The sequence below is a fragment of the Phaethon lepturus genome, unplaced genomic scaffold (assembly GCF_000687285.1).
Source record: "Phaethon lepturus isolate BGI_N335 unplaced genomic scaffold, ASM68728v1 scaffold5870, whole genome shotgun sequence".
NCBI lineage: Eukaryota > Metazoa > Chordata > Aves > Phaethontiformes > Phaethontidae > Phaethon > Phaethon lepturus.
The window spans coordinates 80,673-102,573 of NW_010511084.1; the positions used below are offsets into that span (position 1 = coordinate 80,673).

The following is a 21,901-nucleotide window of genomic DNA, read 5'->3' on the forward strand; positions in this document are numbered from 1 at the left end:
TTAAAAGAGTTACAAGGAAAAAATTACACACAAAGAAATGGGGCCATCCTGCTGGATTCATTCACACTAATCATGCTTTCTTTCAGGTAGCTAACAGAGACAGACTCTTCTCAGCACCATCCAGTGAAAAGTCAACATGCACAAATTGAAATGCAAGAAAATATTCTATTTAAACATAAGAAAAAAACCCTTTTATTTTATACTGTGAGAGTAATCGAACACTGAGCAGGTTGCCCACAGAAACTGTTGAGTCTCAATCCTTGGAGGTATTCAAAACCGGCTGGTCATGGTCCTGGGCAGCCTGCTTAGCTGACACTGCTTTGAGTGGGGGTGTTGTACTAGACAATCTCCAGAAGTCCCTTCCAACTTCTACTATTCTGTGATTCTATGATTCCTATCTACCAGACATCAGCAAAGTCCAACATCACAAAATCTAGGTAACTTCTCTACTTCAGCAAAGCTGAAGCTGAACAAAGAAGGTAAAAGAAAACATCTGAAAGACTGTTTATTGACTATGAAACTCATGAAGTAGGCATATACCAAACTGGATCTTTCCTTGTCTTCAGTCAGTGCCATATTCTGCAGGTGTTATCCTTGCTCCCTAGTAATAAAAACACATTGTGAGGCAATCATTTAGCCGTAGTGCACAACTTACCCATTTTTGTTAACATCAACATCAACAATCCACCTAGAATGCCGAGAAGCCAGAGAAAATTTTCTGTCCGTGACTAGTCAGAGACAGCAGGACCTGCAGCAGTATTTTTAGCTGACATCATCCTGTACCCCAGATTGTGGTAGTTCAGTCAAAAGATCAAAGCTATCACAAATACTCTGTTCACATTGCCCACTCCCACAGTTTTTCATCTGAAGTGAATGAAACCTGAACAGAATGTAGTGCCAAATGCACCAAAGGTGTGCTTCCATTTAAAAAGCTTTGCATTTTGCTCATCCAGACCTCCCTCACTGCAATGCATTGTGAGAAAATGGTTTAGTCACTGGTCTGGGGCTAGTACATGCCCATAGGACAGATGGTAGCGTATGCCCATGCCGTTATACAAATTTGTTCCTGGCCATATTGACTTAAGTCTCAGTTCTAAAGTGAGTTTCTAGCTTTTCTTGACTATATTTTAAGTCACTGCTGGTACCTGCATTTGGGATGTGTCCCCAGGACACTTTTCAGACTCTAATGTGTTTTTACCATAACAAGATGTAAAATTTCTCTCAAAAAGAAAAAAAATTGAATATATTGGTTACCTGTAATGATTATATTGCCTTTGTAATTGAAAGCGCAGGAGAATATCTCATCGGTGTGACCTTCTAATATCTGAAGGCAGTGTCCAGTAGCAGCATCCCAGAGTCGAGCTGTTTTATCAGAGCTGGCTGTTAGTATACGATTGCCTTTAGGGTTAAAACATACCTTTAAAAAAAAATAGAAGAGAGTTATATTACTTACCAAGCCAATATGCCTAGATAAAGAAGCATATCTAATGATTAAAAAGTGAAAACAGAAACTAGCAACTCTTGCATTCAGCTTTTCAGGTAAAATTCAGGATAGTATTCCATTAGAGTGACCCTGGAAAACTTCTGTGGCCGAAAACTTTGTGTATGTACAAAGATCTACATACAATGACCTTACTATAGGATCAAGACGTCAGAATATTATCCCCCAAAACCACAATTGCTCTACAACTGTAGCAACTTTGTTATCATTATTCCAATGTAAAATTTATACATATTTATTATAGAGTTCTACATTAAATAACCTATGTCTCCATAATATCAAGACTTCCACTGAAGGCAACTAATTTTGTAGCATGTCTTCATATTTGTTAAACATTCATTGCCAAAATTACATGCATTTCCAGATAATCAGATATATTTTTATAGCACTAACCAGACAATACCAGGTTTAATATACATTGAAAAATTGCTTAATTACTGAGGGCAAAATGCCTGTTCCCCAGAAATCCAATTTCCAAGTAATAACCTTCCCAATTGATCACAGCTACATAGAACATCTGCAAAAATAGATTGACTTTTCAACATCCTCTGGGATGAGCAGATTCTCACTTCCAGTAAAGAAATCATGCCAGCATTAAGGACCCGGATGGAAGCTATCCATAACTCATCCACATGTCAGCATGTATTCAGACTGCGTTCCTCAGCGCATCTACACTGAGTGTGAAATACTGCACTGAGTATATTAAGTGAGGAAGAACTAGCCCTTTTGAACCTAATATCCTCTCAGCAAAGTGATTGTAATAGCCAGATCAATACAAGGAAAGCACATGAGTTTTGTTCACTAAGAACCATCCTAATTTAAAAATATTAATATTTCAATTACAAAATAAATCAAACAAAAGCAGCACAGACTTAGCATACTAGCCTGGAAGCTAGTGAAAGCTATCCATTTGAAAGAATAACGAAAAGTTGCAAGCACTAAATAACAAAGTTTGAAAAATATGTACTATTTTGGAAGCAACTAAATGCATTTGGAACTGAACTTTGGCATTCAAAATTGAGCCAGACAAGACTTCCAGCAAAGTACATGATCACACTCCTCATGAACAAGTGACTTTTGAAATGGACTTTATACTTCCAAGTCCCCTTTTGAAAATAAGACCCTCCATGTATTTTGTTACAGAAAGTATTTTTTTCTGTTCCGTTTCACAAATTGGGTGTGCAGAGAAATGAAAAAGAGTAAAGAGGAGCAGATCTAGTAGAAGCAAGGAATAAGGGTGATGGTAGAAGCCTCAGAGGCAATAGCTTTAAGATGTCATCAAAAGACTAAAAAACTAGTGCTTATTTTGTCAGAGAATCTGGGGACTCCAAGGGTGTAATAACACAAGTACAATTTAGGACAGGTCAGACAGAAGCTCTATTAACTGTGATCATAGTGAGAGAACATTTGGACAGCGTCTCACTCTGCTCCCCCTGTTCTCTGCCAAGTGATTATGGAGACCTAACCTATATACTGCTTCAGAAAAAGGGAAATAGGTAAGGAAAAACAATCATTTCAATGTTAACTAAGCCAAGTATCCATCCCTGGGAGGGATGGACTTCTTAAGTAGCTTTCTAACTGCCACAATTCTAAGGAATCAAACAGTAAATAACATGACAATATGGAGAGATGGCTTTTGGTGGACCCTATAGGAGTAGCACACCCAGTATTGTCTTAGCTCAGAAATGGGGAGTTCGAAACAATCATTGACTGATAGCTTTGTCCTTTTAGTAAAGATAACTTCTTAGCCAGACCTCTCAATCTTTACCACCCCATTCTTTAACAGTGTTCGTGTGTTACGGAGTAACTCGTGGATTGGATGTCACATGTAATCAAATAAGAAAACGTGCAAACCATAAACAACTTACCTTTGAAATTTCACCTCCATGACCTTCTAGCTTTGCAATGCACTTTTTTGTTTCTGCATTATAGACTCTTGCTGATCCTGTTGTAGTAGATTAGGAGCCATTTGTGATTGTTATGCTTAAGCATGCATTTGAATAAGAACATTTTAATAAGGTCAGAAGGACCTCATCCTCAGCTTTAATTTCAAAGGAAATAGAAGACAATCTTAACACAGTTTCTCCCAACCATAAAGTATATCAGGAAGGATCTGTGACCTGGTTGGAAAAGGTTGACTTCTTAATGATTTCTACTGGAAAACTTCTAAAATGTGAACAAAAATGTCCACATAGAACATGGACCACTGAAGTCTCTAATTTCAGAATGCATGTACAATATTTTCAGAATACATGTACAATATATTTAGAAGGCTTTTGTTATATTTCAGATATTTATTTTATTTTATAAGCTATTGATTACATTTCAGGAAAATGTTTGCATTGTCTTATATCTTAATTTAGCAACTACAGCAGATCAGATCCAAATAGTGCCCCCCAGTCTGGTACCCTGTTTCTGAAAGTGCAATGCAATGCAAAACACTTAAGTATGTAAAAAGAATATGGTATTGTCATTATGCGCTATAATATAACACTGTGAAGGTTTATTATGATTCCTAAAAAAATAATAAGCATGCAAACCTTCTGTATACCAATAACAAAACAAAATTGCTTCTTTCACTATCTCTTTATTGTGTATTCTCTTGCTGTGCATTTGGAAAGCCTAGTAGCAAATCTACCATTAAAATTCCAACTACCTTTTTCATTTAATCCTAAATTTGAGCCACCCAAATCAAACTTCACTCAAAAGCTACTTACATATACATTTAAAATACATTTCCAGCCACAAGTGAAATGTTTCTCTGCAAGTCTGAAGTTAAAGGAGAAAGGCATGTTGAGTTGATTAAAATGTGAAAACTAAGAAAATTTTCACTAGGGAAAACTTCTTAAATTTAATGCCAAACTTTCTGCAATGCAGCAAACACTGCTTGATCTATAGTTTTGAATCATGATACTCCTCTTTCATTCAAAGCAAAACCAAAGGAAAAGGACAAAGTGTTTGTATGCTACTATTGCAATTCTTATAGCAGTTCCAGTCACTTCACTTACCATCAGCAGAGGCAGTTGCAATACGCTGGCCAGCATAATCAAAGCATACATCCAATATTTCATCACTGTGACCTGTTAAAGTTGCTATATGTGTCCCAGTCATAGCATTCCACAGCTGCACAGATAAATGAGGGTAACTTTTTTGCTTATTTTGACTAATTTACTGGATAGATATGTAGTTGATCCATAAAGCAACATGTATAGGCCCTTTCTGACATTTGACAATATATTAACATGAAACTTGGATATATATCAATAAAGAGCCACTGTTTAGTGAGTTTAGTGAAGTCCTGTATATTTTTTTATTTCAGTGTATTGATTAAACGAGCCTTAAAATATATATTATTATTTAACTGGTCTTCACCGAAATGAATAAGCTTATAGGTATTGCATTTAGTTGTAAATTCTTTAATGAATTACATGTACTAGTTTAAAAAAATGCTCTTCCATTTACAAAAGATACATTTTTATACATCAAGTAGCTGTATTCAGTACATACTCAACTTTCTTACCATGCATGTTTTGTCCATTGATCCAGTGACAATGAGAGAACAGTCCCAGTTGAACTGTGCACTGCTAATCTCTCCTCTGTGACCTATTAAAGCGTGTAGCATCCTACAAAAAAGAGAATTTGTATCTTTAGTGTATATTTCGATATACACATATAAATAATAAGTAAGTTTATAAAATGTTATAGCTAAAGTTGTCAAGTCTTCACCATTAAAGCAATTGAGTGGTACAGCTCATTTAGCATTCTAGTACTACATCAATTCCATTTTTTCCTTTGAGACAGAGGGGCAGTAAAGAATAAAATGGTAAAGTCGTCCCTTCTTTTTCAAAAATATTGTAATGAATGTATTTCCACTGAAATGTGATGACTTTCCAGCGCCAAAGTTTTTCCACATTACTCTCCCATTATCCTACTTCAACCAACTGTAAACAGTACACCTTTAAAACTCCATATACTCTAAAACTTTCATAAAATCCACTGAAGATCAGAGGAAACTTAATCAGGTATTTAATGTGAGCATGTTTCCAAGTAACAGGCAAATGATGGCCACACTGAAATATGATTTCTAATCCTCATTAATCCTAAACTTCTTGCTGCACAAGACGGGCAATACTAGTTCCATTAAATTCTTCAGCTTTAGCTCAGTAGAGAGGGTACAATTAGCCATTATTGCTTCCCATGAATTAATGGCCTATAAGGCAACAAATCCTAAAAAAGATTAATTGAGATATATATATTAAAAGATTAGTAAACTAGATTATTATCACAATGCTAATATCATTGTATCATTCATAGAAAACTGCTTTAACTAATGAATAAACAAAAGACTAGAAAAACAACTAAATGAGTTTGAGTGACTGAAATATTTTTATTCACAAGCTACATAAGGGTAGCTAAATTAATGTATGTGTTAAATGAACAGCAAAGCAAATCTCTTGAGCAACTGAATTTTCTGTTTATGATAACAAAAACTAATGATTATACTCATGTAATTTTATCAAATAACTACTTTTACTTTCTAACAATGTGAGGCCTGCACTATTGTAATTGTGTAGATGTTTTTACAGCAAAACAAAAATCAACAAGCAGAAAACAACAGTGGAAAACTTCTCAATTTTGTGAACATATTATTTGGCCGTCAAGACTACTGTTATTGTAATACCTAATACCCAAAATACCTAATAATGAAAAAGTTTCCATCAAAAATTTAAAAGTTTTAATTTCCAAGTTTTATAAAGGCAATCCAGGTTTCAAGCTTCAACATAAGTATTTGATCAATAAATAGAATAAATAGCAACATGTGGCATATCTCACAGAAACCACTATCAATCAGATACACTATTAGAAAGAACCCAGAAAACAGGCTTGTGAAATGCTATAAAAACTTTTCATTTAAATTATTTTAAAAAGAAAAATTAAAAAAATAAATCTGCTTCAGTCATGATAATACTTCTTTTGCCTTCAGTTTCCAGTGAAATTTAATATATGGATGCTCTAATATTTGCACTATAATTGCAAATAAGAAGAAACTGTCTCTCAGCATCCTGGTGTCCAACACTCCTGACCCCAGTTATAGGCTGTTGATTTGTCAAATGAAGTTCTGAAGAAGCCTTCAACCAAATTATAGCTGACTGTATCTGCCATGGAGAAATTAGTGATGGAATACAGACCTGTTTTACAAAAGCATGTTCCCCTCACCCCTTTTTTTTTTTTTATTTTAACATATTATAAAGAAAATCTTGAACCTTCTCCATATTTCTTGTCCCTGCATCAGCTCCCCTCAGGGGTAGGGATACTTACCCCTCTGGATACCTACCCAGAATAAAACTGAGGAACACAGGCACTCATCAGAGTCAGCCAGCAAGATTAAAAGAAACTTCAAGTTCAAACTCAAATTTGGAAAGCAGTGTTTCTCGTGTATTTCATATGGTGAAAGACAGGCACACACAACCTCACCTACAGGATTTTTGCAAATCTTCCTGAACCTGCATACAGAAGAGTATGACTTGCTCACAGTCTTTCTGACTGCAACTTTTCATTATTACTAAATGTATACATGCCCAACTGCCATCTAAAAGGCTGAATGCTGGCCCTGGCACAATTATATTGCCCACTAGCAGATTACCAGAGCTGTCAATGTTTAAATGAGAATTTTCTCCTTCGTATTCCACTTCCCGGTATTGACCTTGATGGGAAATCCACATTCATTTCTTAGAAAAAAAAGAACGGAACATGAAAATCCCAAGACTTTGACTTCACTGCAGGCTCAGACAAGAAGCTGGAAGAAGAAGCTGTTTTCAAACAAAAATATTTGCAGGCTGAATGAAGTTGAATCCAAAGGTCCGATTTGCTGAATGGGTGCCTCCTAAGTATTTAGATGCCAAGCATTATTCAACACCAGCAGTTTAATCTCAAAGCTTACAGGATCAAGCCTTAAATGATGTACTATGTGTATGTTATTTCTTAAATCACATGATTATCCTAATTTTGAAGCTATACATTTTCCTTTTATATATAAATTTCAGAGATATTGCCCTTGCTCTCACAAAAAGATGACAGACATGACCTCTGAAAACATAATAGAATTGTTATCTTCATAAATCGCTTTTTCAGTAATCAGGGCAAGCATTTTATTTTTCTACTTATACTGAGTTTCCAGTTGAAGAAACAAGTGGATTTGTCAGGATAATACAACAAGTTCATGTTTAGCTACTACATTATTATTTGTTGGCATCTTAATCAAGACATTTTGTTCTCTGCAGTCAGAGGGGCCAATTTTTCTCCTCCTTATAAATTTATACTGACGTAAAGGACTGTGAGAAGGGAAACAGGCCCTCTATGGTTTATAAAGACAATGTGATCAGACTAATTTTCTATGACATAGTATTCTTTCTACTTAAATAGTCTGTTCCGTCTAGAAATTCTAGACACCTTTCCAACTATGAGTCTCCATGCTGATAAAATATTTTCCTGTTTGGAGAATTCATCAGCAACAAACACAGGATCTGTCCATTCTGTCTGCCTCCTCAGTGCAAATAAGATGGAAATTTAGAACAAAAAACATACACGAAAGCATTTTGTGAGGAGCATTCCTTTTCAGAAAAACAAACGGAACAGGAGTAATAAATCATAGGATGAAGGAAGGCATACTCTAAATGCAGTAAAAATACAAGGTCTGTAATTTGTAGCTCAACATTTTCTCTTTCACTTGTCATTAAAACATGCAATGTAAAATGGTATTTATTAGTACTTTAGTACCTGCCAGTGCCAACATCCCACACTGCTACTGTATGGTCAAAGGAGCCAGTGATAATCCTGTCTCCAGTGGTGTTGAAAGACAACGCAATAATTTCTGCTGAGTGCCCCTGAGAGAATTTTAAAAAAAGAGTAAGAGAATGCAAATTATGAATTTTCCATTAATGTAGTTTAATATGTAGATTTTTTTCAGCAGCATAATCCCTCTATAACCCTTCAATATATTATTTACTGTTTTGTCCAGTATATCACAATTTTGACAGATCTACTGGACTGTGGAATAGTCAATATCCCAAAAACTGCAAAAAATCAGGCACATCATTTAAGCCGTGAGCAACTGTCCAGTGATGTCATCAGAGCATATTTTTCTGTATTTGATTTAACAGAATCACATTTGTTGACCAATACATACTGAAATCAGATGATTCATTTACAGTAAACTACAGTACAGCTTGTTGTTGGTGTTGGTAGAGAGGCTTGGAAAAATTAATATAAGCATGCGTATAAGCAAAAGGTTCACACGTTCCACTGCTTTTTGCTTTGCTCAGGGCTCTGAGGAAGAGAAAGTCAAGGAGGAGAAAATGCCTTCCCCACTCTACAGGCAACATATACCAAAGGAAGCTTATGTACTACCTGTTATTTAGGATTTATGCAAGAAATGCATTGAAACAGCACAGGCCAATCTCAACCTGTGGAATCCCAGCAAGTCACATGGAGCAAAGAGACATCACAATCTAGAGGTAGTTGGATGGCTGTCCTCTGATGATGTTTACAGGAAGAAGATCCATACAGATGTACGGTCTGACATTAATGTTCTCAGAGTTACTTTATGTTAATGCAGAGTAGGTCATAAATTACGATATAGCTGTATGTCTTAATGAGCAATGGAAGGCATTCTGATCTATAGCAGGAATGTCACTGAAATTGTATTTTATAAGAAGTCCTATTTGTAAAAATACTTTCTTACATCTTTATCATTCCCTTCCAGTTTTTTTAACCTGCCTTGTAACTGCAGTCATTGTGGGACTACCTGGTAACAGAAACTCTGCAAGTTATGAACTGTTGTAACAGTGATACTGTTATTTATCTCAGAAAACTAAGAAAGCAAGGAACACCTTTAAAAATACAAGGCAGACAAACATACACTTAAAGTGACTATTTCTTCTCCTTTCTCTATATCCCATAATTTGGCAGTGGTATCCATGCTTCCCGTTGCCACCAATGTGCTCTGAAGATTAAATGATAAACACACCTGTAGCAAGAAACATTGGATGGAAAAAGAAGAAAAGAAGAGTATTTATATACATTTTCTCAAAACAATCGGTCAGGATTAATATTTTTAAACAAAAGTCTGGCTTAGTATTTTATGGCATACACAAAAAAATGCAGAGTTCATCCAACAGTTCACTAGAAGAGCAGCAAATCCTTATCACACAGCTCTGGATGACTACTCAGATCAAATGGGTGCTTTGTAATGGCAATGCATTAAAAATACTTACTGAAAGATTTCCTGTATTGTTTTCTGAGCCTGGATTAAAAATCACTATTTAGGTGCTTCATTTTGTGTCACAGGGAGAAATTATTTAGTTCACAAAGTTTTAATCAGAATCAAGACTGAAGCAGTTTGTTAATTTATTAACAGCACAGTTAACTGTCAGAGAACTATATATTCAAGTATCAGTATCTGTAATACAGTAGATAAACTTATGTAATCTTAATAGACAGCTACAAACTTCAAAACCTCCTCCTGTAACTCCAGGAAGTTTTAATCACACACACACTTTCACACTCTGGCATGCATACTCATCCCCTCTCACAGGATGAGTGGGTTACAAGCGCACCCCTCCTTCCTAGGAGTATGTGTCCCCTTACTTGCACACACCTCCCCTAGGAGACATGAGTGCTCCAGCTTTAGTTGAACCCATGCCACTTCCTACAATCTGCTCATCCACATGCCAGAGACAAGGCATCCAAATTCACCTGTGCACATCTTAGCAGGGGTATAAGGGGGCCTTTTTTTGAATCCTGTGCCAACAATCCACTAGCCAGATGCAGACTCCTCATGGTGTCTTCAAAAGGAAGGCTACACACTGTGGTCTAGGCACAGACTGTGATGCCCAGGGTGACTTCTGGAAGTACCAGAGCAGGTTTTGACAACTGCTACTTCCAGACTACAGTGTCCCCTACCCTGTTATAAATTGTCTTGATTCTTTTATACTTATTTTCAGGCTTTTCTACTTCTTTATTTCAAAAATCTCTTTGAGATTTGCCAGTTCCTGTTCAGTCTGACTGATAGTCCTCCATAACTATCATTTGGTAGGCTTCCTCTCTAACTCTATCAGTTTGGGACAAAGACCCTCCAGTCAGTTTTGTGTACCCACAAACACACTTTGCACACTCACATGATTCTTTTAACAAGTGTCATTATCTAGGCCATTTGCCAAGGGTGTCCTCAAAACATCATATGTATGAAAAAGCAAGAACAAAAGCTCAACAACTTCCTTAATTCATTTTTCACATTAAAAAAATCATGTAGTCATCTTCCCATTCTCTGTAATTATTCAATATGATTGTTCTGTGAATAAAGAATAGGAGGTGCCATGTGAGAAGGAAAACAGTAGCTCATGTCACTGGTGCATTTTCACTATGTCCATTTCTTTTTTTTTTCCTTTTTTTCTTTTATACTGAATAACTATGGACACACCCTTGCCACCAATGTATCATATGCAATAATGGTTGCCTTTTAGAAACAGGCCTCATTCAGAGAAACTCATCATTTTCTGCTGGCTATTACCTTCTACTAATGCCTTGCTAGAACAGCTTAGAACACTTTAGGTCTAATCTAACCCCTACAGAAGAAATTGAGGTGCCTTAGCTAACTGATTTGTGGAAGCAAAATCACTAGACACTATCTCAATAAGCAAACATGTTCTCCATGGTAAGGGGTAACTGTTTCAAAGTATCCAGAGAATCAAAAACCCACTGAAACCAACCTCAACTTCCACCAAGGTAAACACCATTTTCTCACACTAGTTATAAGCCTTGCAATTTACAGATTAAATTCCAATTTATTCCAGAAACAATTTCAGAAATGCTTCATTGAATAATGATTGCATAGCTATTTTTGTTAAAAAATACATTCTGCATTGAAATTCACTGCAGTTTCAGTGGATTTGCCTGATCTTTTAAATTGGAATGCTGTGCATCAAGATATTTGCTATTGTTGCTAATAGGACTCCTAGTGCAGTGGAAAGGAAACCAACCATTTTTAAGCTTTTCAACTGTTTTCATATATCTTTGACATTTCAGCATCCCACATACTCTCAGTTAACACACTTAGAAATTCATTCTTCTATGGTTCAAATCGGTCCTGTGCATGAAGTACAGATCTTAGTGTGAAACACAGCAACACAAGCAATGATGTTCTTGTGTATTTAATTCTGCAAATACAAAAGGCAATGCAAGACATCTAGAAAAAAATGGGATACGTAAACAAATCAAGGAATAAATATGTGCAATAAATTGGGAATTCTGATTCTTATGGTATATTTCAAAAATGTTTTAACATTTAGTAAGCAAAGGAAATTGTAACAAACTAAAAATAAAATATCTTTTTAAACTCTATGTTTTATTGTATTTATTCAGAACTGTCAGACTATCTTTTCTTGCAGTGCAGAAATCTTCATAATGTCTGAATGTGTGAATAGATGCAGCAGAATAGCTGCCCCTTCCAATGTAAGCTCACAGGGACTTGGAAGCCACAGCCATCAATGATGGCATGTGGAAGCATAAAGGAATAAGAAACATCCATCAGTACTCACTATTTCTGCACTATGTCCTCTGAAAGTATAATAACATTTTCCTGTTTCCGTACTCCACAATTTGCAGGTTTTATCAAAAGATCCAGTGGCAATCTTGTCACTAAATGGAAAAAAATCCTGTCATGTTTATTTAGAAAGAAATTTCTGACTTCAAAGACAGTAGAACTCACAGAAACAATACCCAGGCATCGAAGCTTGTGTGCATTGTGGTGCATTCTGCCACACTACAAGATCCTGGAGCAGGATTTCACAAACAAAACTTACGTTAAGGGAAAAAATTAGCAGACATAATTAGTTTCTAAAACAGCCACTGTGCCTGTCTAACAGCACAGAAGTGTTCATAACTGATGACTAACCTACATTAGGAACGATGTTATCTGCTGTTCTTCCAGATGTATTTAAAAGTTATGTCATTTCATCAAATAGCATCTCTTTGTTTATCAGCAGTTATAAACTCTTTTTATAAGCAGTTTACCCAAATTTCAGAGGTCAAACTTCACTCCCACTGAAGTCAGTGGAAGCATTGTGACCAACTGCAGTTAGAACAAGACTGAAGTGACATACCCAGAAAATGTAGCAAGGGACACTGTATCAAAACCTAAAGATAAGCAGGGGAAAAAAAAAAGTTCTTTTTTTACTGAACTTTTAATTTAAAAGTAGCTCAAGTTTCTCATCAGATTTTTGCTCACTATATATTGCTTTGCCACTTTTATGTTACAGTGTAGTTATTGGTCTTTGCACGGATTTTTGTCATACATTGGTTTCTTCAAAGCAGGTTCTAGGTTGGGTAAAGTCTTCTCAATTAGAAGGAAATGATGATGCTCCAAATAGCGGAAGAACGAGTCTTTAACATTTATTTCCTGACATTAACTGTGTATTGCTTAACTGATAAATAGGACATCTGATAGCGAAAGAAGCAATGTGATTCAATATAAAAATAAGAATTAACTTCTTGTATTTTGCAGAGGACCAAAATGGTTTATTTACACATGACAGCTTCCTCAGGAAGCAAATGACAGTGAAGCTTCACTAGCTAACGTGTAATTCCCTTCACCTAACAAGTGGCAACTCTAACCGAGGGCAAACAGTTATTGCAGAAAACAAAGCCAGCACAGATTCATATCTGACATTCATACAGCGGCACCCTGTGGTTTGTTCAACAGCTCTGACACTTCTAAAGCATGTCCTAAATAATAACGAATGTGTAACACTAAATGGAGAAACCCATTTCTGTTATGACAGAAATGTTCTTTCTCCCTAACTGAAGCAACACAAGCTGTTTTAAGTACTAATATCTCACATCATATACAATTAGATAGTAAAGAATGAGTAACATTCAGAACACAATCTGATTGTGTAGATATTATTTAAATAAATCTGTGTTTCAGTATATTAAAATGACTCATGCATATATTTTTCAAGACACTGAATACTTAATGGAATTTATGCTTTAAATTCTAAATTTCATTTTAAAAAATTATAGCAGAAAACATGCATGAATGTATCTCATATAGCTAATATACGGTGTCATCCCATGGTGATTAGCTATAGTTGAACTTTACAAATTCAGAATTTCAACTCTTTCAATTTTACATAGTCTATTTTATGTTAAAATTTGAGTAACAGTTCCGTGTTTGCAAAATAACATGGTAAGCAATTATGATGTATCTCAGAGAAAATATATTTACCCATAGGGATTATTGAAAGCTATTGCGTAGACAACATTTCCATGTCCCTCCAGTGTACGTAGCTCTTCTCCTGATGCAGTATCCCATACTTTGCAGGTTCTGTCATAGCTTCCAGTGATAAAGCTAAAGCAAAGAGAAATTAACTTCTGAATACAGTAAGTATCTTACTGGTACTGGTGCATAGTCAAATGAGTTATTTGCTCAGATTTCAGTAAGCACTGTCTTAGACCCTAAATCTCTTCTTCCTTTCAAAAATGTAGATTGATGACCATAGAGGTTCTTTTTCCTTTTTTTTTAAATATTCCTCATTTAAAAAAAAATGGTTTCTAATCTTTAATGTATTTCAACTAAAAAGCAAGCTACTGCTTTCAAAACATGAAGGAAAAAATGATTAGGTATGTGCCCACGGTGAAATCAATTAACATGAAATTCTACTACAGTGAAAGTCCCAAATGCATTTATGTCAAGACTTAATTTAACTTTTAGTAACGTTCACTTTATTGCCATAGAGGTGCTTCTACTGAAATATGGTAATTGTCAACAAACTATCACCTTGGAAGAAAAAAATTACATAAATTGAATCTCACCAGCTACTTTTTTCCATCTCCTATTGTTTCTCGCACAGACACCTGAAATCTAATCCCCAATCATGCTGCTTATAAGCAGCACAGCTGAATTCTTTTTGCAGCAAGAGCACTGAAATCCCCTTACAATTTAATTTACAAATACAAAACTTTGATTAGTGATTATGTATTTTGACTTTGAAAACAACTTACCGGGAACCAGATTTGTTAAATGCTACATTAGTCAGTGGCAATACGTGTGCTCTAAGTACCTGAAATAGAAGGGAGGGAGAAGAAAACATTCAATGCAAAGAAAAAAAAACAACACACCAAACAAACCACATTTGCTCGAAATATTCAATAAGTTAATATTTTCCCCTTCTCATGTCAGATTAGCAGTTACAGCTGTCATACATTCATCCCTAACTAAAAAATCACCCATGCATCATCAAGTTAGCACTGCAAATATTATATAATATTGGTTTCATACTTGTATTTTACTTGACTGAACTGTCTTTTCCCCTATGTTTGCTTTTTCTCCACCTTCCCTGAGACGAGCAAAGTAATCCTAGACCAGAGCTGAAAGGGCAAAAACAAATGAGTGAGGAGATCATGCCTGGTGAGATCAATGATGAAAGAAATCCCAACTAATATTAAGCCCTATATAGTGAATCAAGAGATCCAGCTGAATTAAGTATTATTTTGAGTGTTTTAGGTTATGGGATACTTTCAGCTAGTATATGATTTTGTTTTAAAAAACAGGAAGAACAGAAGTAAGCTACATCTACATCCTATGCAGTCATGACAAAAAAGGCATGCAAGAACCATAGCAAAGATACTTATCAAGACAAAATTCAAAGAGGGAATCTCAAATTTGATGTCTGCCTGTGTTTTCTAGGCTATGGAGGTCACTGTTTTTCTAACAATGCTTCTAAGGTCCTTTAATCAGACAGTATATATGCTTCATGTAAATTATCTCATACCCATAATAAGGTTTATTAAACAGAGGTGAAAACGGTTTCAGATACTGCCAATGAAAGTCAGCATGCCATGACACTTTGGAACTGGCCAAAAAATATAATCTGGTTTGCGTTCAAATAAGCTGGCTACTCTATAGCAGGGTTTGCATTTGAACAACTTTCATCTATTACAAGCTGGCTTCTGCTCAAATCTAAAGCATAATAAAAGCATAACCTAAGAAATCACAGCAATTCCTGACAGTGAAGTAAAGGGATATTAAAAATACAGCAGTGGTCCACTAGGTTCTTCTCTGTAATATAAGAATTAAGAAGAAATTATTTATGAGCAACGCCATTTAATCACTGATATATTACCAGAGCTTCAACTTTTTGTTCTTATCTCTAGTTTTCTCAGTTACCTGTCTCCAAAAGCAAAATGAAAGAAGGTCAGAGATCTTCTACTCAGAAGAGTAGGGACTGATCAAAATATAAAAGAAATAACATGGTCAAGTGAAGGACTGAGCGAGAGAGAAAGAGAACAGGTATTTTATGTTAGAGAAACAGCAATTTCTTTTCTCTAGAGAAAGTAAGACAAGTTGCACTTTCAGCTACAGCGGTGGGTATGAGCAATCAAGATGTGGAAATGACAAAAATACTTTGCTTTTTTTAATTAAAAACAGACACAGTATACAAATATCTGCATATGAGAATAGATAATTACGGAAGTTTATGGAAATTGGATCCATGACATTTTTAGGGCTCCGTGCAGGCAGCTCTGAACAGCAAACATATTTAACAATTACAAAAAAAGGGGAGGAAAATGAGAAGGGTTTATGTTCAATTTCAGATCACGGGACTAATTCTGTTCTTCCAATGCCCAGTGCTGCAGTTGCTTCATCAACAGAACTCTAAGCCAGCGAGAATTGTTTGTGCAAATGGTAAAATAATCAAACCCTAAGGCAATACTAAGACAAAATGTACCTCAGTTCTGCAAAATCTTCTACAGCAGTCCCTAAGATAAAAATCTGCAAAGCACTAGGGCATACCATTTCTATGTAATAATTTAAAACCTGAGAAATTGTTACAAAAGCTTGTTCCTCTGCAGGGTGCCTAACACACTACTGTCACCACAATTACTGGAAACAACAAAAATATGGGTTTATACACTCATTTAAGATTATGCTCCAGTGCAACAGGAAAAAATACTCATTTCCAAACAATGCAAAGACAGGGAACATTGTTTGGGAAAAAAAAAATTCTCACTCCCACACACCTCTTGTATTTTATTAGTATCTCAGAAGCACCTGATACTCCTGTTTTGTTTACAAGCATTACATTGAACTGAAACATAAAACAAGTTCTTTTCGCACACTTTTGACTACTCTTGAGTGAAGGAAATAAGCCAGCACTGATCGGATTTGCCTGCCTCTACTATTTCCAAATACAGAAGCTCAAATGTGGCACTGTACCAACAAAGAACAAACACATTATTTACACTGAAACCTGGACAAGGATTTGATGATTTGTCAGTCTCTGTGATGAACAAACAATTTTAAAAGCTTGTGAAAAGCAAGGCATTATCTCAGTTGAGAGCATCCCTTAAAACAGAACAGAAACTGTTTAAATTTAAGATGCCTTATTACATAGCTCTGTTTTCAAAGTTAAATACACAGATCTTCGCAGAATTCACCCAGATGTGTACTGTTGCTCAAAAGAACCCGTGATATCTAGTAACATGTAAAGGACTTATTTAGCCAAACAAGCCAACACAAAACTTCTCCCTTTTCCCTCTAAACATACGGCAACAATCAATAATGTAACACTGACCAGCAGTTTTTAACAGCTACACATTGCCATCTGCTGCCACAATGAAGATACAACAATTATTTCAGATTGCAACATGCAATCCCTGGAAGTAATTTTATTTTTATTTCCACAATTAAATACAATTAAACCTATTTTCTTCTGACAGACTGAATCTTGAATTTGAAGCCCTGAAACATCTCTCTAATCATTGTTCTTAAAAAGCTTACCCATTTAAAATAATTTTTTAAGTGCTGTCCGTAAGCAGAAGATCAAACTACCAATATTCAAACATAATAGTAGTGGCAGAAAGTAATGACAACCTGTATTACTGTGTGTAGCAGAATACATTAAAAAAACATAATTTTCACAAAATGAAGAACAAGTAGACACTGGTATGAAAAACCTTTGTGCCTTTCCCAGCAGCTAATTTACTTGGGGTCTATTTACAGGTTTTGTTTAAACATACCTAGGGGTGTTGCTGGCCCACAGAGTCTTATTTGACAAATAAGACAATTGTTTCTCTACATCCAAAACACACCCTTGTACATAAGCCTGTGTAAACAGCGTCTTGGAACAGTTATACTTCCCAGCCTTTTCAGGGAATTCCTGGCAGACATACCCTGCCAGACTCAGTCACTCTAAACAGTGCAGAGGTGATTGAAAAGAGATAAGAAATTGGTTCATAAAGTCCAAATTTTGCTCTCAAGGCACAATATGCAGCAGTAAAAACATACTCACATCATCACAGCTGAAATCTCCCAAAATTATTTTAAAGATGTCTCTGACCTTAAAAAGATAGAACTTGTGATCCTCTTTTTCCCCTAGCTTCTCTTGCAATCTTCGTACTAAATGTATGACATGTTCTTTGCATGAAGCTGTGATGAGAGGTTCTGCTTTTCGAATTTCTTCTACTAAGGCTACTGCGTCTGTGCTAATTATGAGAGAAAAAAAAAAAGAAAAAACCACACCAGATTTCATCCTGTGGCAATAATTATGATTATAAAAGCAAGAATATTTTCTACTTTCAGAGAAATTGATGTGATGAAATTGTATGTGTCTTTCGCATTCTGTAATGGCTTAAAGAAATACGGATAAATCTTTCTTGGTTTCTATACTTCCTTCCCTCTCTTACTAAAGTAGTTCAGTAAGATTTAACTTTTAAAAATTTTAGCTTGGCAAGAAATTTACCTTTTCAAAGGGCTTCCACAGAGGGCCAGACATGGAATAAAAATCAGTTTTATTCCAAAACTCTCAGTTTTGGAATAAATATCTAAATTAAAATTACTCATGAAGTAGCAACAAGATAAATTATATATGGGAAAGTGTTAAAATTATCTCTGTCTGTGGCTTCACAAATCTATGCCTGTTCCTATGAATCTTGGTTACGATAATAACTTCCAAAATGTGGTCCACAGTCTATTGGTGTCCATACTGCCCCCACAGGAAGTGATTCACAGCTAGTATGTGGAATTGGATCATCTTTTTGTATGATCAGATAAACTGCTGATTCCTGGCCATCCATGGGAAACTGAGGGTTGACAATACCAAACAGTCAAAGCACCAACATACACATAAAACCAGTCCTAGCAAGAGAACCTAGCATTTCTGTTAGTATGTAAATTATTGCAGTCTACAGGGGATTTTCTGTATCAGCCCTCTAAATGGGAGCCACTAACAAACATCCGCATAAATTAATATCTTCTCAGTTTTTATACTCCTGTGAAGTAACACCAGACAACTTATTACTTTCACAAAGTGACTCATTAGGTTTTATCCAGAGTACTAAGTTGGACAGTTCCGGGTAGACAAAAATTAATAATTTTGAAATTTGGATTTTTCATCTTGCATGTGCAGCCTACATTATCTACTAACTTTGGCCCACGTGCAAGGACTTTTCTGTATCAATGTTGGTATTAAGACAATCATATTACTTGATAAACTCCATGGACTTCAGCAACTTTATTTAATGCTGGCAATTTTTTCCTCTTACTGAAGCTCTTCCTATCAGACCTGGCGGAGTAGAGCACGTAGGCTGACTGCTATGACCAAAGCCACATTAAGGTGCTCAGATTTCTTTCCATTTTTTCTTTTGAGTGTCTAAAGGAAGACGCTAGCTGGAGGAAAGCAGAAAAAATAGTTTGAAAGCTGTATGAAACTTGATAATTTTTCCATGGTGTGGACGTCAGCCAAAAAGTTCTGCTAGATATGGCAAATTCGTGAAGTGTTCCATACAAAGAGCTGATGGGAGGGAATGAAGTAGAGGGAGCCAGACTTTTCTCAGTATTGCCCACTGAGAGGACAAGAGCCAATGACCACAAATGAAAAACAAAAACAAAAAACCCAAAACAAAAAACCAAGAAATTAAATCTGAACACAAAAATATACTTTTTTTGCTGTGAGGGTGGTCAAACACTGGAAGAGGTTTCACAGAGAGGTTGTGGAGTCTCCATCCAGGATATACTCAGAACCCAACTACACATGGTCCTGGTCAACCTGCTCTACCTGACCCTGCTCTAGATGGTCTCAAGAAGTCCCTTCCAACCTAAACGATTCTCTGATTCTGTTACACACCATTATATTCTGTCACCAAAGGCAGAAAATAGCCAGTCAAATAACCTTGCAAGCACTGGTGCATAAATTACACATAGCAGTATTAAAGCTAATTCAGCATAGTAACTTGCTAAGTCAACATTGTCATTACAACAAATTCATCCTATTCCTCACAAGGAAGACATGAGAGTTTCGGATTGGTGCCTTCCAACTGTCTGAAAACCAGACCCAGATGTGATTGAGGATTGTCCTCCACATAGCAAGTATCACTTTTTTCCTCATGAAGTCACCTCTGCCTTCTGTCTTATCTAAAGATATCCTGTCAAACTTAAATATAAACTTGACTTTGAAATACACTGTATTTTTATTCTTCAATTAGGCCAATCCCTGATTTTTAGATACATGAAGATCCTGCAATTTCTTTCATCTGTAGGAGACTAGAAAAATCACATTATGCAATCTTGTTCTTTCAAAGAACCCAACTGCAACTAGGTTCACAATAAAAGAATCCAGAAAATTTCCATTACTTGCAACAGCAGCAGATGCTTAGTTTCTCCACACAAACATATAGGAGGAAATAACTAACTTGCCTATCTTATGCCATCTTACCTCTGGTTGTTATGAATATTAATTATGAGGAGAGATCTGAACTGATGCCTGTTTGTGATTTTCAGTGGTTTCAACAGATGTCATTTAAACCAATGTAACTGGGGGCTGAGTTAGAGCCACTTTTTTAAAACATTCTGAAAACCAGAAATACTATTACAGGACCTAAGAACTAATTGTCATCACAACATTACAACACTAAGCACTGCATATTTCTGCTGGCTTTGTACAGGCATCTTGATAATCATAACTCTATAAGCAAAAAGAAGCTTTACCTCTGAACAGAAAAGCATGATGGTAATAATCAGCTGGAATGCAAGATTCTGTATTTAAAATAGTTGGAGAATGATTTGACTGTGTTATTTTCTTTTCTGTGCATGTGTTTTAGTGAACAAGGATATAGCTGACCTCAATTATGTTTAAAACAATCAAAGAGATTTGTATATGAGCATGCTATAAAACAGCAGAGAGTACTGTTATCTGAAATTACAATATACTTACTCAGGTCTAAGGTCAAGTAAATCTATAGATCTGGTCTTTGGCTCACCACCTTGTACATATTCCAGAATAATTCCTTTAAAAAAAAAAAGATAAAAAGATCTTAATTAGATGTCAGGGATTTTATAACACGCACTGTAGACTGCAGTGCTTCCACTTTTACTGCTCCACTGGCTTCAGCAGACCTACTTCCAGTGCTTGAAACTAGAAGAGGTTGGCTGTTCTTGCTGAGAGTTGGGTGATAAATAACTCTGATGTTTTTATAAGATAAAAGATATTAAGCATTATTATTTATGAGCTGTTTTCTATTCTGGAAATGAACAAGCTCTTTTCTTCCCCAACAACTTTTTGCATGATTTCACCAGCTCTATTTTCAAAGAAGCTGTCCTGAAGACACTTGCTCTAGTTTGGTGTTCCAAGAAGCCTGGAAAACATGTTTTACAAAATGGGTTATATTTATTTCAGTGTTTGCAAAGGCCTGTGTGCAGTAACATATAGAAAATCATAACATGCTTTCCATTTCTAGGTATGCTCTGGCACCTCTGCACCTTCTACTGAGCTGAATTATTAAAATGTTTAACCGCATTGCTTCCTGTTTTGAAACAGTTGTTAAAACAGTTATGCTGCTCCTTGGTTTTCTGTGGGAAAGAATAATTTAGATGAATGTCATTTTGCATTTTACCAAGTCCATAAAAAAATATTTAATTTGAAAGAAAGATTTGTTATTACAACACACTTCCTGAGCTGGCCATCTCCATCTTGTTTCACTTCTTAAAATTCATTAAGTCTCCTGACTGAGTTCATCATAAATGATGAAGACAGGGTAGCTTTTGAAAGCATGGTTCTGCTCAGAAAAGTCACAAAACAAAGAAAGGAAAAATAAGAAATGCGACAAGTTTTGCTTAACAGGCCTTTTGATAACACATATACATTTTTTGGTGCCAACCAATGTCGCTTTTGACTTTTTAAACTCCTTACTGCGATGTGGTTAAGACTGCCTTATTTCACAATAAGTCATTAATTACAGCTCCGGGCGATGAGCTGTTTCCACCTGGAAGCCTCTCAATCAACCCTAGTGCCAAAATACCCGCACCTGAAGTCAACCCAGCTGCAGGTGCGCGATCCATCCGCTAAC

General features: G+C 35.8%; 1 protein-coding gene across 1 annotated transcript; it reads right to left on the bottom strand.

Annotated features, from left to right (window-relative positions):
- Positions 1-566: 566 nt before the first annotated feature.
- DAW1 (dynein assembly factor with WDR repeat domains 1) lies at positions 567-21,893 on the bottom strand. The gene is made up of 13 exons (XM_010282707.1): positions 21,854-21,893; positions 20,770-20,842; positions 17,899-18,043; positions 14,561-14,619; positions 13,785-13,907; positions 12,097-12,196; positions 9,420-9,527; positions 8,279-8,385; positions 5,022-5,124; positions 4,510-4,624; positions 3,370-3,446; positions 1,255-1,417; positions 567-601 (listed from the first exon to the last, which is right to left on the bottom strand). The coding sequence occupies exons 1-13, from the start codon at positions 21,891-21,893 to the stop codon at positions 567-569; spliced, it is 1,248 nt and encodes a 415-aa protein (XP_010281009.1).
- Between the last annotated feature and the right edge of the window lie 8 nt (positions 21,894-21,901).

What these genes read in the sequence shown, in the direction of transcription:
- DAW1 (XM_010282707.1), bottom strand. Translation starts at nt 21,893, where the DNA reads ATGGATCGCGCACCTGCAGCTGGGTTGACTTCAGGTGCGG. An exon ending in CAATGGACAAAACATGCATG is followed by an intron (nt 4,625 to 5,021) that starts GTAAGAAAGTTG and finishes TTATCTGTGCAG; the next exon opens with CTGTGGAATGCTATGACTGG. An exon ending in TGCAACTGCCTCTGCTGATG is followed by an intron (nt 3,447 to 4,509) that starts GTAAGTGAAGTG and finishes CTACTACAACAG; the next exon opens with GATCAGCAAGAGTCTATAAT.